The sequence below is a fragment of the Mangifera indica genome, chromosome 7 (assembly GCF_011075055.1).
Source record: "Mangifera indica cultivar Alphonso chromosome 7, CATAS_Mindica_2.1, whole genome shotgun sequence".
Classification (NCBI taxonomy): Eukaryota; Viridiplantae; Streptophyta; class Magnoliopsida; order Sapindales; family Anacardiaceae; genus Mangifera; species Mangifera indica.
Window position 1 is genome coordinate 14,549,052 of NC_058143.1, and position 20,149 is coordinate 14,569,200.

Sequence of the window (20,149 nt, forward strand, 5' to 3'; positions counted from 1 at the left end):
TTATATATTTCTTAAACTCTTATATATTAAATTATTTTTAAAAATTTTAAATTATTATAAATATATTTTATCATTTAATAAATATTTTATTATTTTTTAATAAAGATAAGAAAGAAAAGTATAAAAGATTTTTCTCAGAGGAATAGAGAAAAAATGGGAGAAAAGTTTTCTCTAAGCCGAGAAAACAAAGATTCTCAGTCATTCCCATATTGAAAATTGAAGAAAAATTAAAATTTTTTCTTCCTATAATATTCTGGGCAGTTAGAGAAATGACTCATAATTAACTTGAATAAATAATAAAGATAAAATAAAAAGAGAGTCAGAAAGAAAAGGGTATATCCGTATATCTGATTTAAAAATGATTAAGGGAAACAAAAATGAATTGGTATCTCACCATTTAGTCTAAATGAACTAATTGAATCAAACATTCTCTCAAGAATTTTGAATCAGAACATTTTGTAACATAATTACTAATGATAATAAATGGAATCTTTTTACTTTTTCTTTTTCTATCATTATTATCAGGATCCAAGATATAAACCAAATTCCGATTCCCAACCAGGGATCCTGCAGCTTGAACTCTGCCGGCGCCAAAAGACCCATGTGTCGCCTGAATGATCATTCAATGTGTAATTCAGCTGATGATGTGATTCATTCATGTCTATGATGATATAGCCTCTATGGCACTCCCTAGCGGCCACGCTGCCTCGACACGAGCATTTCGATATTCAACTTGCTTTACCAGGGTAATATCTAGCCAGGGATCAAGGCCTGTCCAAGAAGAATGATCATAATGGAACAATCAGAAATTGAAAATAATCTTACCCAGAATTACTGATGCAAATTGACACAATTTAAGTGTAACTAACCAAATCCGACAACAAGTAATGTATGCTGGTAGACAAGATCCATGCAAATGTATGGCAAGTTAGCCTCCTCGACATGTGGGAATGCAGATTTTGCATCCTCTAATCTTGTTTGACAAGCCCGCTTAGCTGCAGTCTCAAAGTCAGCCGGACGAACTTTGGCAACAGGTAGTTTAGAATCAATAAAACCAGCCTACATGTAAATAGTTAAGTTAGCACTGCTATGCAGCCTAAGAAAAGGAAATCCTACAAGGAATTAGTTTTCTCATGGGGGATTCATACCTCTGCAGCCCTGTCAAAGAAAAATGAAGCAACGAACAGACTCTTTTGACCATCACCTCCACCACCATTCCATACTCCACCAAATGTGCATTTCAAGTGAGTACATGAGTCATTAGCTTTGAGGGCCTCAATAGCTGTACTCCTACATTGCTCCAGGTTTGAGCCAGAGGGAGAAGCTGATGCTTTGTAATCCTTCCCTCCATATTTATAAGATCCTTCAAAAAGTTACGAAGAAGAGAAAAGGAGCTTAATATCAATGTTGTATCTAATGTTGGAAGGCAGAGTAATGTAATTGGTACCTCATATTGAATTATGCAACAATTTTTTTTTTCCACATTTTCACCCACAATCTCCATAGCATCCAAGAAGACCACTTTACAACTCAGAGAGAGAGAGAGAGAGAGAGAGAGAGGGAGATCAGTGTGATGAGTGAGAGGAAAGCAGGAAGCTGCTGGTTTCTACAGCCAAGTATCAAATGTCTTGCAATGACGTATAAAGAAACCTCTGGTCTGGTTTATTACAAACTAAAACAAATAAAGAAGGTGCCCACTTCCAGGTCATCAGGTCTTGGATTAGCAACTAGAAATGAGGGTTTACTCTCAGTTCAACAGTGTTAGATAGTGTTATTTACGTAGGTTTTGTAGTGAACCTGTCAAACTTTTTATCTTGCATTAAGCACTTGAACTATTTATTATGCAAGTGAATTTAAAAAAGGAAAAATTATTTCACACAAACATAATACAGCTTCAAATTTATACATTGAAATTATCATGTAATAGGACTACTGACAGTGAGTTAACCGAACATACCATCATATCCGGCCAAAATACATGGGTTGTCAGAGTCATCAGTAACCTTCAAGATTTCTGCTCGAGCTGCCAATAAACCATAGTGCAAGTAACTGCATGCAAAAAGACAAAATAATATTAATTTAAAAATACCAAAATATCTCCGAAAACACAGTTCTTTCAATGAACAAAAGACATTTTTAAGTAAATTTAAAACTTGAAAATTATTTATAACATGAACAGAATGTCCTTCCAGTTATAGATGATTGCCAGGTGATTGAACGTGACATCATCTAATAAATAATGAGACCAACGCATGAAAAGGAGGAGGAAACCTGTGAACATAGAGGAAATATTTTGTTCCCATCAGAGTCATTTCCTTTATATATGAATCCTCCCCATCCGATACCTTTGGAGCCATTGCCACCTCCTTCTCCGAGATGGCATACGCCATCTGTACAGATCCACCTCCAAGGTCAACAACTCCAACAGTATCTGAATATTGCTTCCCCAACCTCCCTAATAGATAGTTTATTGTTACCTGCAAAACAAGGTCCATGTAAGAGACCTTCACCATATCTAATCAAACAAATGAAATCATAAGACCCCAGGAAAATTATATGATAATGGGTATGTTTCATCATCAGTTTCCATTATATGCTAAACAACTATTCAGTTTATCATAATTTTTATTCATCAAGGACAAGATTCAGCTACCATTGTTTATGCCTCAATATGTCCTTTGTCAGGCCCAAAATAAGTCAATTATCACTTGATTAGCCTTTCCTTCTCTCAAAAGAAAAGGCATGATAGATGCCTTAATTCAGAGTTTGCCATGTCAATATGATTAGACTATCTCAGAGGCTATCCAAAAATCAATTAAGAAAGCACCAAAAATAAGGCCATGACATCAGAAAAAGTGGACTGCAAAGTTCTTTTCCTTTAGGATAAGCAGAGAAGAATCAGAATCTAAAGTCAATCACTGAAAGATTATGTACAAAGAGACCCTGCTTGTCAATCTATTATGATGACAGGGAGTTACCAAAGAAATATAGCCTTAAAAATAACAGAGTTTTAGCCAAACCAAAAAACCATTATTATTTGTAAGCATAGCACTTCAATAATTTATTTTGTGGCTACCAACCAATATCATTTTATTCCTTCCACCAAGTCCTCAGGCAAAAACCAAATTACTAGAAATTTCAACAGTAATTAAAATGACAAAATGATCTAGATTAGGAAAACATAGTACACCCCTCAGTCACTCTGCTAAATAGGAGGTATAGGAAATGGTTAAGTGGAATAGCAGAATACCAGTATAGCTCAAATTTTCTGCATGACCATGGGAGGAGTCCATGTCCGAAGGACCAAAAGCACCAGTCAGTCAAACCTTTATCCTTTTATATTCAAAAAATATGCATTCAAGCACACCAATAAACAAATAAAAGAAACAAGAAAACAACATACCCACTCATAAGCGCCTTCTTGTGGACCATCCAAAACAGTAACACCATCAGGCTTGAGGGAGCTTTTATATTGAAGAAGATCCCTAACCTTAAATTGGATGTTAAACAGCTGTAAGGATGATGAAAGATAAAATAAAGAGTTGGACCACAACCAAAGGATGGCATAACAGAGCAAAATTACCGCTTGCAAAATTTTATCAGACGCATCACCTTCTAATTGCCTTAACCCTGCAGTTGCCTAGACAAACATTAAAAACCCATCTGAGTAATTTAACCAAAAATTTCAGAAAATCACACTACAGTATCACACAAGGAAAACCTAATAAATGAAATTACAGAACAAATATATAGCCACTCACTCCAACTCTAACTGGTGTATTTGATCGTAGATCTTGAGGAACAACACTTTGAGCTTTATCAAGAAGTGAAGTTAGGGAGTTTGCAGCAAGCTGTGGATCATTTGCATATGCACTCAACCCTGGTTTGATCTGTAACCCCAACACCAATCAAAGATCAGAACTAAACAAATACTGCAATTTATAGCAGCCAAGGGGGCGAAAAACAACTCAAGTAGTTGATTTACCACTAGCAGCTGCTCAGCTTCAACCATTGAGCATCATCAAAACAATTCAGTAGTACAGGATTATACCTTTTTTTTCCCTTCCTGAACAAAGAATGGCTACACTATAGGGTGCAAAATTTAGGCAAGATTACAGACATTGTGTCTATTTGCTAACATACCACAAGTCACCAAAAGAGCATCCTAGTAACGGTACTTGTCAACGAAGTATGGCCCTTTTATCAAATTACAAGTTCACAAAATTGTCCTCAATGCAAAGTGTAGTGCTAGGTTAACGAGTCCCCAGATCAGTCACAAAGCCTTCTATATTACTAAAACCATATCTAAAGGCATTTCATCTTCCTTGCTACATTTCCAGTAAAATGAGGTTGTGAATTCAAATTCAAGCAGTAGAAAATAAACAAATGTTCTATATGAAGCAAAGGAGAAGTCAACGAGATTACCTGAACAAAAAGCTCAAGATCTTCACCAATAGGCACGAGATCCAAGTTCTGATCAAAACAATACACGTGGACACGACTCCCCGAACTACCAGCGTCAAAAATAACAGCATAACTGTTCAACATCTTCATATCTGGCGAGAACTTCCGTCCAGTCATCTCGTACTCGACTACAGTCTCGGAAGACGGCGACCGCCCCGGCATTATAAACAAAACAAACAAAATCAACATGAGCGGCACGGAAATCACCAGCAAAAAGCTCCTGTTGCGATGGATCTTTTCCGGCAACGAATCCTGCTGACGAATAGCAGGTCGTTTAGACATCTTCTCAGGCAAGAGATGGTCAGCGGAGTGGGAAGGAGAGGTGGCGCCGGTTTCAGACAGCTCGCCGGAGGAAGGTGATCGGTAGCGGATCTGGCCGTTGCCGATGGAGGAAGGAGGAGGATGCTTTAGCGACTGAGATGGCAGGTCCGGTGAGGGATCCAGGGTTGATGAATTTGAGAAATGGTGAGATCGTGAATTATAGAATTCAGATTGGGAAGAAGAAATGTATAACGGTAACGTTAATCATATGTATGTATCATGTAGTCAATGTTAAGTGTGATTGGAGTGGTTGGTTGTTACTCTATACATTGTCACCGGAGAGAGAAGGGAGATGACGTGATGTACAATGCAAAGCGCTTTCATTTTTATTTTTACATTTTTCCTATTTTTCTTGCTTTTGGAAGCAACCGCGTTTTTTCTGTGATGTTGTAACGTACACAGGCAACAGTGGCTCAGACCAGTCGGGGACTGATCTTGGCACAGCCCATTGGCCCATATATCGGGTCGCGTTAAAGTCCACCACTTGATGGAGGCTTGTGTCGGGTTAACTTAAAAAAATCTAAATATTAAATCTTTAACGAGCTAACCATAGACTTTTCAAGGACCAACCTGAAAAATGATTTTTTTGGTTATTTTTTAACTACATAAAATTAATTTGGTCAGTAAAATAACGGATAGTCTCTTAAAAAAAAAAATTAAAAATTATAAAAAATGTTATTACAATATCGTGTTGTCTTGAGCCGATCTACGGGTCATACCTCATACTCTACTCGACCCGTGGCTTAGCACAACTAAAGGTTTTCTATGTCAAGCCTAAATGACTTAGGCCAAAAAAATCAAACCCATGTCAAATTATAGATTGACCGAACCCATTTAACACTTCTGATAAAATATATCAAGTTTTATTTCTTTTTGATAATCACTAATAAATTTTAGTATATTCTCTTCGTGCTAAATATATGTAATAAGATATTTTAAAATAATAAAAATATACGTATATATTTTTTATATACAATTTAAATACATAAATAACAAGTTATCATATAATTGAATAATTTTAAATTAAAAATAAAATAACATTCAATCACATAAAGATACACTATCTGTATACGCAAATTATGTATAAAAAATATATACCCATAACATTCCTCTATGTATATATGTAAATATATATGAATCGATTTTTTATTCATCGGCGGTTTTAACACGTTGTCAACCTTGAAAGACAAAATTCGGCCTTAAAGCCTAATGGGTTCAATAATTACCAAAAGAGAGAAGATACACAAAGAAAATGTTTCTGTTTTGACCATTTATTGTTGCCAAAATAACATATCATGATTTGTGAAAGAAACAAAACGCAGAAGCAGCAATGACTCAATAAAGTATAAACCAAGCAAATTGACTTGAAAAAGAGATCAGTTCATCTTCATCATAGACAACTAAAAAATGAGTGCATTATAGAACTAAATAAGATATTATTATTACATGAATATTGAAATTGAGCTTTTATCTAATGGTAAATAAACAAAAACACATATTTCCCACCTTAGTTTTTCTTCTGTTTGTTTGACGGTGGACGTGGTGGAGGGAAGACAAAACGGAACACCCATGCTGCAGCTATTGCTCCAATGAATGGACAAATCCAGTAAACATATAACTGCTCCCATGTGTCGTGCCATTTGTTTATGTATGCCCATCCGAAAGCCTATGCTCACAATACAAAGATATGTTCAGTCCTATAGTTGTTAGAGCAAATGCAAAAACAGCTAAGTAAATACAAATGCACAAATCTGCCTAGGAAGAAAGATATAGACATCTTTCAATTTCTTTATGCCCGTTCATAGGAGAAACACTGCATGTTATATGATCCTTGCTTAGCAACGCAATCAGCTCTGGCTTTGCTATGTTTAAAAATCCAGAAGAAACTTATTTTTGTGGCTTTATAAGGGTTAACATATTTCAATGCACATATGGATGCAAACCCAAAGACAAGAAACTGTATAAAGAAGCAAACAAGAAAAAGTCAGCATAACTTTCCATTACCAAATTCCCAGACCTTCATCCTTGGCTTTGTGATGAATAAAGATGTGACATAAGCACATCAACACAGCCAGAGACCTCATAATCCCTTCCATCACAGCCAAAAGACTAAAAAAGAATTGAAAAGCAGATTACAGCAAGAATCAGCTACCTAAATTGGCATAACTTAAGAATTAAAAGGGACAAAATCCTACCAGAGTTGAGTAGCTCCTCAACTCAAAATGCAGTTAGGAAGGGAAAGGCCCACAGAATATCAATATTGACCCTAATATCAATATTCATCACCACTGGCAACCATTGTTGCGATAACCACATAATACCAATATTGACCCCCATTAGTCTCCAGTTCATCTTTTTTAGCACCAACTGCTCATTAAATCCCTAGACTAACAATGCGTGAAGCAAGAATAGCTCTCTGCAAAAGATCTTCAACAACTTTCATATATAATTTTTCTTTTTCATTTGAAGACAGGGTTGCAGTTAAAAAAAAAAAAATAGTATTTATGTAAACGCTTAAGAAAATATATTAGGTGCATTTAACAACATTACTTTTTTTGTAGTGATTGAAACATATCTACATGAAATTGAATACAAGGGACTGTTTTCATGGACTTGATTGATAAGGAAGGAACTTAGTGAAAACATGTGGAAGGGTAAGGCTGTGATTTATGAACACAGTGGCTGCGAGAGAATTGCAGAGATCTGAAGTTTTATGCTTGATAAAGAGAGCTAAACTTCGAGCCTATGTTAATTTAACAGCAGAAGAGAATTCAATGGGTTCATCAAAATTGCATTCCTCTTTTTGACTACGGGGAAATTTATAATAATGATGAATTAATGAATTTCAAACAATGAAATAGAGTCACCAGCAAAATGGAAAATAAATAAATAATATGCAATGATTTCTCAAAAATTAGATGCTAAGGGGTTATGCTTCCTTTCTGATCATAGTTACAGCAAAGATGCATGGCTCACTAGGATAAACAGGGCAATATTTCCTTGTAAATCACTATTTCCAATAATCTTTCTGAATTATGCATTTTTTTTGTCCATTCAATAGACAATAAGATATAACACAATCAAAGAAGTTGATACAAAAATAGTAATAAACATACTTTCTCAGTAAAGTTGTGCAGGCCAAATAATGGAATCAATAGTATATTTAAGGGTAGTGCAAAAATCAATATGATGCAACAATTATATCAAAAACCAAGCATTTCCAAATTCCACCCGATCTAGTTGCAGCATCACCTTGTAAGTACAACAAAGCAAGTGTAGACAAATTTGATAATTCAGTGAATTAATGAAATTATATGTTGTTCATGAGAGAAACTGCATCTAGATTAGATAAGTTATATCATCATAGCTTCATGATAATATCTTAATTGGTTAACTTTTATTAAATTTAGAAATAATATGTTCTAATAATTCCATATTACTATGATTCTAAGCAGGACAGAAGTAAAAAGGCAGACAACTCACATTGGCAGGATTCATGGAAGGCCCAGTGTAAGTGGAACCTGAAACAACCAATACTACAGTTGCCACAGCAAGCAACCACGTCTTCACAATACTGTTACGAGGGCCCTTCAGAATAATTAAAAGCACAGCAAAGGTAATTAGAAAAGTCAACACCGCCTCAGCGATGGCTCCAGTATGCAAATCAACTTTCAAAGAAGGGCCTTCAATCATGTGCTTGTACTTTGGTGGGATCACCTCCATGATGGCCATTGCACCACCCACAGCACCGGCTGCCTGTCAAAATAAAAACTTGATATTTACATCCAAAATTCATGTCCCATAACTTAGGAATTATTTTTAGTATTTTTTAGTAAACGGCTCCTTGTACACCTTTCAGCAATTTGTTCACAGTTCACACATTCCTTTTTCCGGTAAAAGTACCTTTGAAGTTTCAGCATAAACTGTATCTCTTTGGTAAATAGAATCAGTAGTTCTAATCCCAAATGAAACAACCCTCTAATATATATGAAAACAGTTCAACAAACTACTGCAAAGTAGATCCAATCAAAGATTCTGTCAACAAAAATTTCCAAAAAGGTACACAAAGAAGATAAAAGCATAAAAATTCTGCGAAACTAAGCAACTGAAAATGAAAAAATGAAATTGCAAAGAGATGACAGCATGCAATTCATAATTCCTTGTAATAACTTTAAATATAAAAAGTACTATAAACCTGGGCAGGGAAGCGGAGAGCCATTGAGAGCAAAGAATCATCGCCGACACCGGCAGCGTAAAATGCGGCGTTACCAGTGGGATTAAAGCTAGCCCCACCAAGAAAATCACCAATCAAATCAAAAATGAAAACAAAAACAAAAATAATGAAGGTGGTGATTAACGCGGGGGGCCAAAAGAGGTTTTGCACACCCAGAAGAGCAGCAATCTCTGATGTCAAAAGACCAAATGTGGAGGCACAAAACACCCACATAAAGGTAACCAAGAAATCACCTACAGAGGCCTTAATCGGACCCATAACTTCGGCCTGAGTCTGAGAGTAGTGTACAGTGGGTGTGATTTACTTAAATTATTTGGAGATGAACTGAAGTGAAATAGAAGACCTGGAATTTGAATGGATTTAGTTTTCTGGTGTCTGGTTAGGATTGATTTCGTTTTGTTGTTGATATTGAATACTGATTTGATGTTTATCTCTTTTCAACGATTGGTTAATACTGTGACTCTTGGTTAATTACCAAATTACCTTTTCTAAACCATTTTGTAATTTCAGAAAATATTTTTAATAAAAAAATATTTATAATTTTGTATATAAATAATAATATATTATAATATAATTAAATATTATTTTATTTTTAATTTATAATTATTAATAGTATAATAATATATCAATTTTTATATAAGAGCATACATAAAAATAATACACATAATATTACTCAAACTTTTGCCTTGCAAGGCTTTCTCACTTTATCTTTAACCCAAACTTTTTTATCACATAATAGTTGTCTTCTTTTATATGCCATTATTCTAAATAACATTATTAAATTAAAAATAAAATTATATGCACAAATAAATTTTATTAAATTATTCGTATAAACTGATATGATTTGGTGATTTAAATATTCATTTTTTTATTTTAAAATAACTCAATCGCATATTGTTACATTAGGTTGTATGGATTATAATTATTAATATTATAAGATATACGATATACATATTATGTTACAATACGATGTAAATAAAAAAATATGTATCATGAGGTACATCGAATTAATACGATACAATGAATGTATCATACAATATGATACATATTATACTATAAAATATATATTATCGATACGGATTAATATACTTTTTTTAAAAAATGATAATATAGTTGAGATATTTGTGAGAAATTTTAAATTTTTAAAAGTATTCGTGATATTTTTAAAATAATGGCATATCAATTAAATTTTTTATTATTTTTTTATTTTTTAAATTATATAATACAATACGATACTAGATATATAATACGAAAAATTAAATTTTTAATATACAATTAGACTATTATAGTATGTATAAATTAATAAGATTTGTTTGTATATAAATCAAAGTTGTTGAATGACTTTTATTGTTAAATAATTATATTCAATCATATAATAATATGTCACATACATATATATTTATGTATAAAAAATTATATACATATCATATTACTTTGTTCATGATGACATAAATCACTAACTTTCTTTAATTGAAAATGAATAATAAAGGGACAAAATAGTCAATTCATTTAAACCTAACGCACATCATATTAAAATTTAAAAAGGGGGAGAAGAAGTGGATTTGGTATTCTTTTCTCTAAATTATTTCATCTTAATCTCATCAAATTATATCTTCTCTTATTTTTTCAAATCAATCTAATTTAATCTGATGTTTTTTATTTTATAATCTATATGGTGAAGTGCAATATTATAATAAAGTGAAACATTTTTTATTTATTGTTAGATTATTTAATAAAATTATTTTATTTGAATAAATGTAAATAAAGATCCACTCTTTAATATGAAAAGAGGACAGACTTCCATTAAATCAATTTTTCTTGTAGTTAATAATTTCATGCGTTTTCACAGTTGACAAGAATAGTATTACATGTATAATTTCATGCGTAATTTTATATATAAATAATAATATATCATTATATAATTAAATATTTTTAAATTAGAGATAAAATAACATATAATCATATAAAGTTGTGTATATAATTTTGGTGTTTACTCAATTAAGTATGATATACCTAATAATTGTTTCTTCGGTGATTTGATATTTACTAAATTAGAAATATAATAAAACTATATATATCTATTTCGAATATATAAATATATATATTATTATATGATTAAATAATTTTAAATTAAAAATAAAATAATACATAATTATATAATAATATATATTTATATATTTAAAATAAAAACTAGAAATATTATTCTTCGGAAGATAGATGCATGTACAATAATTGCTTATTTTTATTCGGTGCATTTAAGTTTAATAAAATAAGCCATCTGGAAAGTGGAAACGACAAGAAGAAAAAGGCAAAGTTCACCGAAAAGTTGTTTAAAAGAAGTTTCTTTTTCTTGTAAAAGAAGAAAAGCAGTCCCCAAGTGTTGTCATTCATCAATTATGTTTTAAGCTCTAATTGGCTTCATGTTATTGGCTATTCATTCTCCTCCACTCACGTGATCGCACATGCGGGAAGTTTTATATCTATTTTACTTTTAATAAATTACTATTTATTTTTTGATAGATTTTTTAATAATAAAATTATAGATATGAGTCAAATCGATTCTAAATATTGGTTGATTTGAGTTTAACGTAAATAAAAAATAGTTTAATTCAAGTTTAATTCGAATGAAAATAATTTGGTTTAACTTTGGCTTAATGTTAAAATTTATGGATAAGATATGTGACTTAGATTTGTAGTTTAAATTCGTGATTTATTGATAAAATGATATCGTTTAATAATTATTTAATATAATTCGAATCAATCTATGAGTTAAGTTTAAATTAGATTGAGTTATTTATCTAGTTTATGAGTCAAACTGAACAGAACTCTATATAGTTTAAGTTCAATTCAATTATTGGATAAAGTCAAATCTCTTAATTATACTACAATACATATTCAAAATAAATGAGTTTGAACTGAATCAAATTGAGTCAAATTAACTTTTGAGTTTATGTTAACTCGGTTTGAGTGGGAAATGTTGTGTTTTCAATTTTTGTAGTGAGCAATAGCTAATGTGGGAAATATCATCAGTTTTAACATTTTATGTTTCTCAACAATTTTGCCACTTCAGAAAATATTTTAACTTTTAGCATTAGTGACTAGTTTTAGTAAAATCGTTAATTTTTTTAAAACTTAAACACAATATTCTAATTAATAAAATTATGCGTATTAAATATATAGATATTTTTTTATATATTATTAAGATAATTAAATAATTTTAAATAAAAAATAATATTATATTATATTTTTATTCAAACTTAGGTAATGTTATTCTAATGTAATCATGCCTAAAATGGAAGTTAAGATGACAATAAGGAAGACATCAAGAGCTCATTACAAATAAAAAAAAGATAAAGCAAGAGAGACTTATAATAATAAAATTATGGATATAATTTTTTTATATAATTTTATATATAAATAATAATATATTATTATATAATTAAATATTATTTTATATTTAATTTTTAGTTATTTATTCATATAATAATAAGTTATTATTTATATATAAAATTATATTTATAATATTATTCGATTTATAATACTAGTGAGGCGTGTAAGCCATTCATTTGATATGGTATTTATAACAAGTAGGAACGGTTGTAGAGAATCGTTACCACATTTGGCGAATAAATCATAGCTAAAATCTTTTTATTTAAAAGAAATAAAAAGAAACCGAAAACACAAAAGATTCAGCAACGGCCCAACGGGCATTAGAAAATATAGCCGTTGGAACTTGGGAGCTAGTTATAACGGCTACTTTTTGTCTCTGTTCATTTGTGTTTCTCTTCCATTTAAGTGTCTCTTGATCAATCTCAAATTGACAACAAAGCAAAGCAAATCACCACCTGAGCTCAAGTTTTCATGCCTTTTCAAAACCCCACTTGAGATCTTCTTATTGATCGCAAATTCGCAATTCCCGTTTCTCTGCTTCCTTCAAGGAGGTATACAACACCAATTTCATCAGCCGCTTAGTTTTTTTCTCTGCTTCCTTCAAGGAGGTATACAACACCAATTTCATCAATTTTCATTTTTTTTAGTTCATTTTTATTGCTTCTATAGTTCAATTTTCATTTCGAGTTGAAGATATATTTAATCAAGAGCAACAAAAAAGGTTTTTTTTTTTTTTTCCAAAACCCCACTTGTTGTTTGGGTTCATTTTTGCATGATTACTTTCAGTCTAATTTTGGATTTGTTTGGCTCATTTAAGGAGAGTGAAGAATCTAAGTTCCAAAGATGAATGATCTAATGACCAAGTCTTTCATGAGCTATGTTGATCTCAAGAAGGTGGCTATGAAAGATCTTGAAGCTGGTCCTGACTTTGATGTGGAAATGGCATCCTCGGCAAACACTATGGACCAAAACCTCAACCTTTTCCTAGAAGAAGCTGAGAATGTGAAGAAGGAAATGGGGGAAATCCGGGAAATATTGAACAAACTCCAAGAATCCAATGAGCAAAGCAAGTCCTTGCACAAACCTGAGGCTCTCAAGTCTTTGCGCAATGAGATCAACAAAGATATTGTCACAGTGCTCAAGAGGGCCAGAACAATTAGGTCACATCTCGAAGACATGGACCGTGCCAATGCTGCTAACAAGCGCCTCTCAGGCTGCAAAGAAGGGACCTCAATTTACAGGACTAGGATTGCGGTTACTAATGGCTTACGAAAAAAGTTAAAGGAGTTAATGATGGATTTTCAAGGGCTGAGGCAGAGAATGATGACTGAATACAAGGAAACAGTTGGGAGAAGATACTTCACTGTGACTGGAGAGTACCCAAATGAGGATGTCATTGAGAAAATCATATCTGATGGGGGTAATGGCGGTGAGGAGTTTTTGACAAGGGCAATACAAGAGCATGGGAGGGGTAAGGTGTTGGAGACTGTGGTGGAGATTCAAGATAGGCATGTCACAGCGAAAGAGATTGAGAAGAGCTTGTTGGAGCTGCACCAAATCTTCTTGGACATGGCCGTAATGGTAGAAGCACAGGGTGAGCAGATGGATGACATTGAGCACCATGTGATGAATGCCTCACATTATGTCAAGGACGGCACCAAGCAGCTCAAGGCCGCAAAGGACTACCAGAGGAGCAGCAGAAAGTGGATGTGTGTGGGTGTGATTCTTCTGTTGTTGATCATTCTATTGGTTATCATACCTATTGCCACTAGCTTTACCAGTTCTTGAATTTTAAGGCTCTCTTTATAGGAGGATTTAATGCCCTGTTAAAAATGTCTGGTTTGGGTTTGAGAAGCCTCAAAGTCCTAATGCAGGGACTGGCCTGTCTAAGAATTTTTTCTTTCTTATTCTTTTCTTGATTGTAGTTTGAATAAAATCTCTTGATTGAAAATTACAAAAATTTGTTTTTGGTTTCTTCTTTCATGGGTTGGAGAACAAAGATCTCAGCCAATCATAATTAGCTCCTCTTTATTTAGCTCTGTTAAGCAATTTCCTCATCTTGTTGAAGTTCTTTGACCACCTTCTCCGCCTTTCCATCTCTTCAACCTCTTCTGCTGTTTTTTTTCTCAGTCTCTCCACTAAGTACACGAATACGTAGTCATCTGGATTATTCTTTATTTTGGAAGACAAATTAAAATCTGTACTTTTCATCGGACATACTAAGTATCCGTCGATTGTTTGATATACCAATTGATAAATTCAAAGCGAATTAAATATTCTTGTCCACCGCAGTTTCAAGTTAATTAATTACATGCTCTTCTCTGCATTTCTAGATTGATGTGATGATGAGATTACTGTGAATAATAACAATGAAAATTTAATTTCATCAACTAGTTTCATCTGCATACAACTGAATATGAGTGAAATGTTGAATTTTAAATGATCTAGGAGTACTTCAATCCAGATGCTATTGGTTCTATGGTCTAGCATGGTGTTAGTGAAAATTTTCAGTTATGGAGACTTTGTGGGATAATGGTGAAAGAAATTAGTTTTTCCCTTTTATCTTCCCACCTAAAAGAAAAAAACGAACTTCCAAAGTTCAAGTTTTGAGCTTTGGAGGCCCACCAAGAGCTAATTAACCTATAAAACTTGAATTCATCATATTGGTGGAAGAAATGAGACTTTGGTCATATGGAAATCTTTTTAGTGGTTATAAAGTCTGCATCAGCTAATGACGTTTCTAGGCCTGTCAAATTATGTAAAGGAATATGTAACCTCTTGACTAGAAAAGTTGAAGTTGAAATGATATTCATAAATATTGCTCATTGTTTGGGAAAAAAAAAAAAAACCAGAATTTCATGGAGGAAATTTCATGATGCCCTGCATTTCAAATAGCAGACCTGCAACAAATGGACCTTCTATTTCTTTGATATTTGGAATTTATGGGCACTTGTATTGTCCAAATACAATCAACTATTTGGGTTGTTGCCTTAGTTTCTTTTATCTATTTACACAGGCAGTATGTAATTCATTGAAAGGGAACCTGGATACAGCCAACCTCTTTAGATTTCCACACTATCAATTCCATTATCATCTCCATTCACGGAGCTGAAATGCCCTCTAGAGATCATATTCATGATCGTCTTTGTGGCTTGGCCAACAGCATGGGAGGTCTTCTTTGCAGCTCCAGCAACAACAGGTTGCAAAGAGATGATAGGCAGACTCGCCCTCTCTTGAATCATTGCTGGATCATATAACGTGTTGCAGAAAATCAGTCATGGTAAAGCAAAGTAAGGAAGAGATAATTTTAGTGGTTATAGAGGGAAATAGCAATGGACACCACTATATACTTACAGATTGTTTGTTGTCGAGCAAGTGTGCCAATCTGTCGGATTCCAGCTTCCACTGCCTGCACAGCTTGGGCTGATTTGTTGACCCCATCAGCAATTTCTTGGCTAAATGACAATTCCCATAAACAATAAGGTAAGTACTTTAAATCAGTGATAGAAAATATGATTCTTATTTACAGGATTAAATGGATACACGACTCTGTTACAATCTCCATTTGAAAGGCGTTCTTTCCATAGGTTAACTGAAGAAGTCCTGATAATACTTACTAAGGAAAAAATATAGAGATTCCAACATATACAAGGGTGCAAAATTGCCAGATCAAAGTTATAAACAATTTAGTTAAATCATAAAGATCTAAATTTCACCTTAAATCACTCAGCTCCAGAGTGAGATCACTGATTTCCATGCCTGAAAGCCTAATTGCGGCCATTGTACTGGGAAGTTCCTCTCGAGCAGTATCTGCCAGCTTAGCAAGAGAGGCTGCTGCTCTACTCATTGCCTACAGGCCAGAATATGAAACAGATAAATAGTACCAAGCTTACATAAAATGAACCTTGGAACCATAGATTGCCTACAAAAAGGCAGAAAGAAAAGAAAGAAGTCTATAACACTTTCACCTCCCCAGCACAAAATACCCTGTAAGAATCAGAACCGTGGGTGCTTGGCTTTACATTCCGGTTCCAACCCAGAACTGGCCTACCCCTAGTAGGTCAGAGTTTCCAGTTTTTCTAGAACTGTCAGGTTCTGATTCCACCCCCTAATGAATTGGAATCAACCTGAGAATTGGATCCAAATAAAAGTTCGGGTGCACAACCCAATTTTTTTCAATTTCTTTAACAAAATGACACATTTTATTACTATATAAAAAACGACAGCCCTACACACGCTAGACCTCCCCGTGAACCCTAAAATCAATTTCTCTGCAAATACTCCCAATCTCCTTGTTCAACTTCTGTCTTCTCTGAGACAATAAAAATGGTTGAATCAACATATCAGAGTGCCAATGGAGAAGAAGAATATGATAACATGGATGACCTCACTCAGTTCTTCCCTCTGAACCCTCCAACCCCCCCACGCCCCAATTCTTCTCTCAAAAAGGTCACTCTTTTAGTTCTACTATTAGGTTTATTTTAGTCTTGCAAGAGCTTTGATCGCATACTCTGCACCATTGTTTAATATTCAATTTGCAACCAAGTTATTTTTTAAGTCTAGAATCAATAGTGATCCAATTGGGCCATTCAATCAACAATATCTTTGTATAAAATGATGACATCTGTGGTGTTCATGTCTAGTGAGCAATTGGGAGTCAAAACACTCTAATCTGCTTCTTATCTTTTCATGTTGATAGCAAGAACAATCAAGAGGAACTTCTTGTGGAGTGAGATAAGTTGGTGCTAATTATTTTGTATGTTTTATAAGTTTAATTTTCATAAAATGTGATGGTAATTTTGGATTTTTATATTAATGTACTTTGAAAATAATTGATGTCGATTCCTATATAGTCTAAAAATTGTGGCTTAACTTTTATTAAGCTATTAGATGGGTATGATGATTGTGCAAATTCCCTGCACAATCCAAGTAGTCAACAGTGTGGGCAGAACCAAAACTGACTGAACAGGTTCCAGGTTGGAACCTGTTTTAGCCAGTTTCAGTTTTGGCCCTAAATTTTAAGAACCAGCCGGTTCCACTTCCAGATCCAGTTCTTGTATTTTCAGTATGAACCCAGACCCGCTCACCCCTAGCATCCATGAGGGCTGGACTCGAGCCGAGCCGGCTCGAGCTCGGTCGAGCCCGAAACGAGCCAGACTCGGCTCGGCTCGATCGAGCTCGAGCTGGCTCGGGTTGGCTCGATAGATTTTTTTTTAAAATTTTTTATACAAAACGACGTCGTTTTGATCAATATATATTAAAAACGATGTCGTTTTAATAATGAAAAACGAGCTGAACCGAGCCGAGCTCGAATCGAGCCGAACTCGAGCCGCCCATATATGAACCGAGCTGGCTGCGAGCCGAGCTCGGCTCAGCTCAAATCCAGCCCTACATGAGATCAACAGTACTTTGTGAGTTCTCATTTGAATATCCAACTACTCGAGGGCATTAACTTAGATGGTCATAATATAAGTTGATAAATTCCACTTGAATAAGGAATATAATGTTGCCAAGCATAATACTCTAACTAATTAACTGCTGAGCTAGATACAACCCGCAATAGAACATTCTCCAATAATTATAGGATTCAAGAGCTCATGAAACTCTAAATACTCATGGTCACTTTCTAACAGTCTGGTAATTTCATATTAGAAACAACGACTATGGCTTTTGGATTTTTTCATGCCTTATATTGATTCTCATTAACTGCAATTAGACACTCTGATGGCCAACAGTAGCACAGCTGTTCAAATTTGTCGAACATTCCAATACTAATTTAGCTAAAATAAAGATAATTGAAGCTTATATTGGCAGAGAAATCTCAAAATTCCAAGTTAGGGATGAGGAACAATATCTATTAGAACATAAAATATTATGCAATACTGAATATGCCAGACCATTATGGAAAGAAAATGTTCAATTACTTACATAGAGTGTCGGAATAGCTGTAATTACAAGGCTGGTGAAAGCAACAGAAGTCTGCATGCAACAGAAGTAGTTTGTATTTGTGAATAATGGAAAAACTTTGCCAGTTCAGTCAAGAAACTCATAAAGCCAAAGGGGTGAAAAAGAAACATTGGGCATATATCAACTCGAAGTTCAAGCAGAACAACACTATAAGGATACTGAAAGAATTTCAACAAAATTCAAACTTTTAATAGGATACAAAATTTTCCTCATAATTAACTCTTAAATTTGTCTTAAATAATCCACGCACTTGAAATAGTTAGATTCCAAATAGTTCACTGATCCAAACTTTTTTTGTGAGATATCTGATGCTCAATTATGGTTGTCCCTATCATGTAATTCCATTCTACAAAAACCCAAACAAAAATTACACTAAGTACACCTCTCAGAATATAAAATCCCAGAGTAAAAGAATGATTTTCGATATTGCAAGACATAATCTCATCATTACCATTTAAGTAACCTAATTTGCACACCAATCAAACAGTTAACATCATTAGACCACTACAGGGATAAAATGTTGAAGAAATATAAACTAAATAATTCAATTTAAGCTCTCAATCACAAGAAAACCCATAAAACCATTTTCAGAGCCTAGTACAATCTTCTTTTGTTTTTCCCCGCTATGACCAGCCAACCAATAGCAGTGCCTTGTTCGAATTTGCACAAAACCACATGTAACAAACAATACCAAGAAAGAATTCAAAATCTTTGAACTCCTAATCACTGCAAATGCCAAAACAATAAATTAATCATTCATAATGCATTTTCTGTTTTTGCAACACCATTATAGAGCTACTCAGTAGCATAATCTACTTCAAATTCATTTATCATGCCAAACAAGGAAGACCCATCAATAAATTCAAACCTTCTAAGCTCCATCAGAACAAAACCACAATACACAGATCCTAATTACACTCACGACCAAATAACAACATAACGAACTTGAAACTCACACAAAATTCATATGAATAATTCAAACAAAAAATACCCATCAAAGAATTGAAAGCTTCTAAACTCCCGACCAGAAAATCCTGAAAATTGCATACCGTGCAAGCAATAAAAGCCAGCAAAAAGAAAGCTTGGTCACTCAAGCTCAGTTTAGCGGGCGGAAAATATGAGGGAACGATGGGACTTGCTACTTGTACATTAAATTGAGGTTGCAAAACCTCGTCAGGAACTGAACTTTCTGATATGGGGTTTGATGTTGATTGTTCATTGGAGGATTGTGGTGTAGTAGTAGTTGTTGAAAATTGAACTGGGGGCAAAAGAGAGTGTTTTCTGATTAAGTGGGAGGTTAAAGGGAGGAATTTGGGTAGCGAAATTGAGGTTTTGGGAATTAAAACAGGGTTCTTTGCAGGAATTGACAGAAAAGGAGTGAAGGAATAAGAAGAGTTTGGTGTTAAGAGATTTGGCTTCATTGGGAGAATTGGAGAGAAAATACGGAAGAATGTTTCTTTCTGGAAGACTATGCTACTGTTTTGTTGTTCATGAGTATTTCTCTTTTTATTCTTTCCCAAAACAAAAATAAATAGAATTTTTGTGAGATTTTAGGAATATTGATTCAAATTTTATTACAATTCAATGATTTCACCGACCTGAAGAAATTGTTTTGTACTAATAATTCTGGTTATGAGAGCCAATAGACAGAGATCAAGTTTAACAAGGAGAAGTTTTTGATCAATTCTATATATTTTTTTAATCAAATTTAAGAGACAATTATGTTAATTTTTATAATTTTAAGAAATATTTCTTACAAATTTTGAGATCAAC

General features: G+C 33.6%; 4 protein-coding genes across 6 annotated transcripts; 1 reads left to right on the top strand and 3 right to left on the bottom strand.

Annotated features, from left to right (window-relative positions):
• Positions 1-321: 321 nt before the first annotated feature.
• LOC123221277 (apyrase 2-like) lies at positions 322-5,130 on the bottom strand. The gene is made up of 9 exons (XM_044644075.1): positions 4,426-5,130; positions 3,762-3,890; positions 3,584-3,640; positions 3,404-3,490; positions 2,272-2,477; positions 1,958-2,049; positions 1,149-1,363; positions 870-1,059; positions 322-771 (listed from the first exon to the last, which is right to left on the bottom strand). The coding sequence occupies exons 1-9, from the start codon at positions 4,744-4,746 to the stop codon at positions 662-664; spliced, it is 1,407 nt and encodes a 468-aa protein (XP_044500010.1). The 5' UTR covers positions 4,747-5,130; the 3' UTR covers positions 322-661.
• A 1,014-nt stretch (positions 5,131-6,144) lies between these two features.
• Positions 6,145-9,422, bottom strand: LOC123221966 (aquaporin SIP1-1). Its single transcript, XM_044644955.1, has 3 exons — positions 8,981-9,422; positions 8,269-8,541; positions 6,145-6,451 (listed from the first exon to the last, which is right to left on the bottom strand). The coding sequence occupies exons 1-3, from the start codon at positions 9,275-9,277 to the stop codon at positions 6,293-6,295; spliced, it is 729 nt and encodes a 242-aa protein (XP_044500890.1). The 5' UTR covers positions 9,278-9,422; the 3' UTR covers positions 6,145-6,292.
• Positions 9,423-12,822: 3,400 nt separating this feature from the next.
• On the top strand, positions 12,823-14,488 carry LOC123220457 (syntaxin-related protein KNOLLE-like). Of its 3 annotated transcripts, XM_044642682.1 has the most exons (3): positions 12,823-12,960; positions 13,018-13,130; positions 13,227-14,488. In XM_044642682.1, the coding sequence occupies exon 3, from the start codon at positions 13,253-13,255 to the stop codon at positions 14,195-14,197; it is 945 nt and encodes a 314-aa protein (XP_044498617.1). In that variant the 5' UTR covers positions 12,823-12,960; positions 13,018-13,130; positions 13,227-13,252; the 3' UTR covers positions 14,198-14,488. The 3 variants fall into 3 exon arrangements, with proteins under 3 accessions (XP_044498617.1, XP_044498615.1, XP_044498616.1); XM_044642680.1 differs by lacking the exon at positions 13,018-13,130 and having other exon boundaries at positions 12,823-13,017; XM_044642681.1 differs by lacking the exon at positions 13,018-13,130.
• Positions 14,489-15,310: 822 nt separating this feature from the next.
• LOC123219965 lies at positions 15,311-19,936 on the bottom strand. The gene is made up of 5 exons (XM_044641941.1): positions 19,426-19,936; positions 18,338-18,388; positions 16,126-16,259; positions 15,764-15,864; positions 15,311-15,653 (listed from the first exon to the last, which is right to left on the bottom strand). Exons 1-5 carry the CDS (start codon positions 19,795-19,797, stop codon positions 15,472-15,474), a joined length of 840 nt encoding a protein of 279 aa, XP_044497876.1. The 5' UTR covers positions 19,798-19,936; the 3' UTR covers positions 15,311-15,471.
• Between the last annotated feature and the right edge of the window lie 213 nt (positions 19,937-20,149).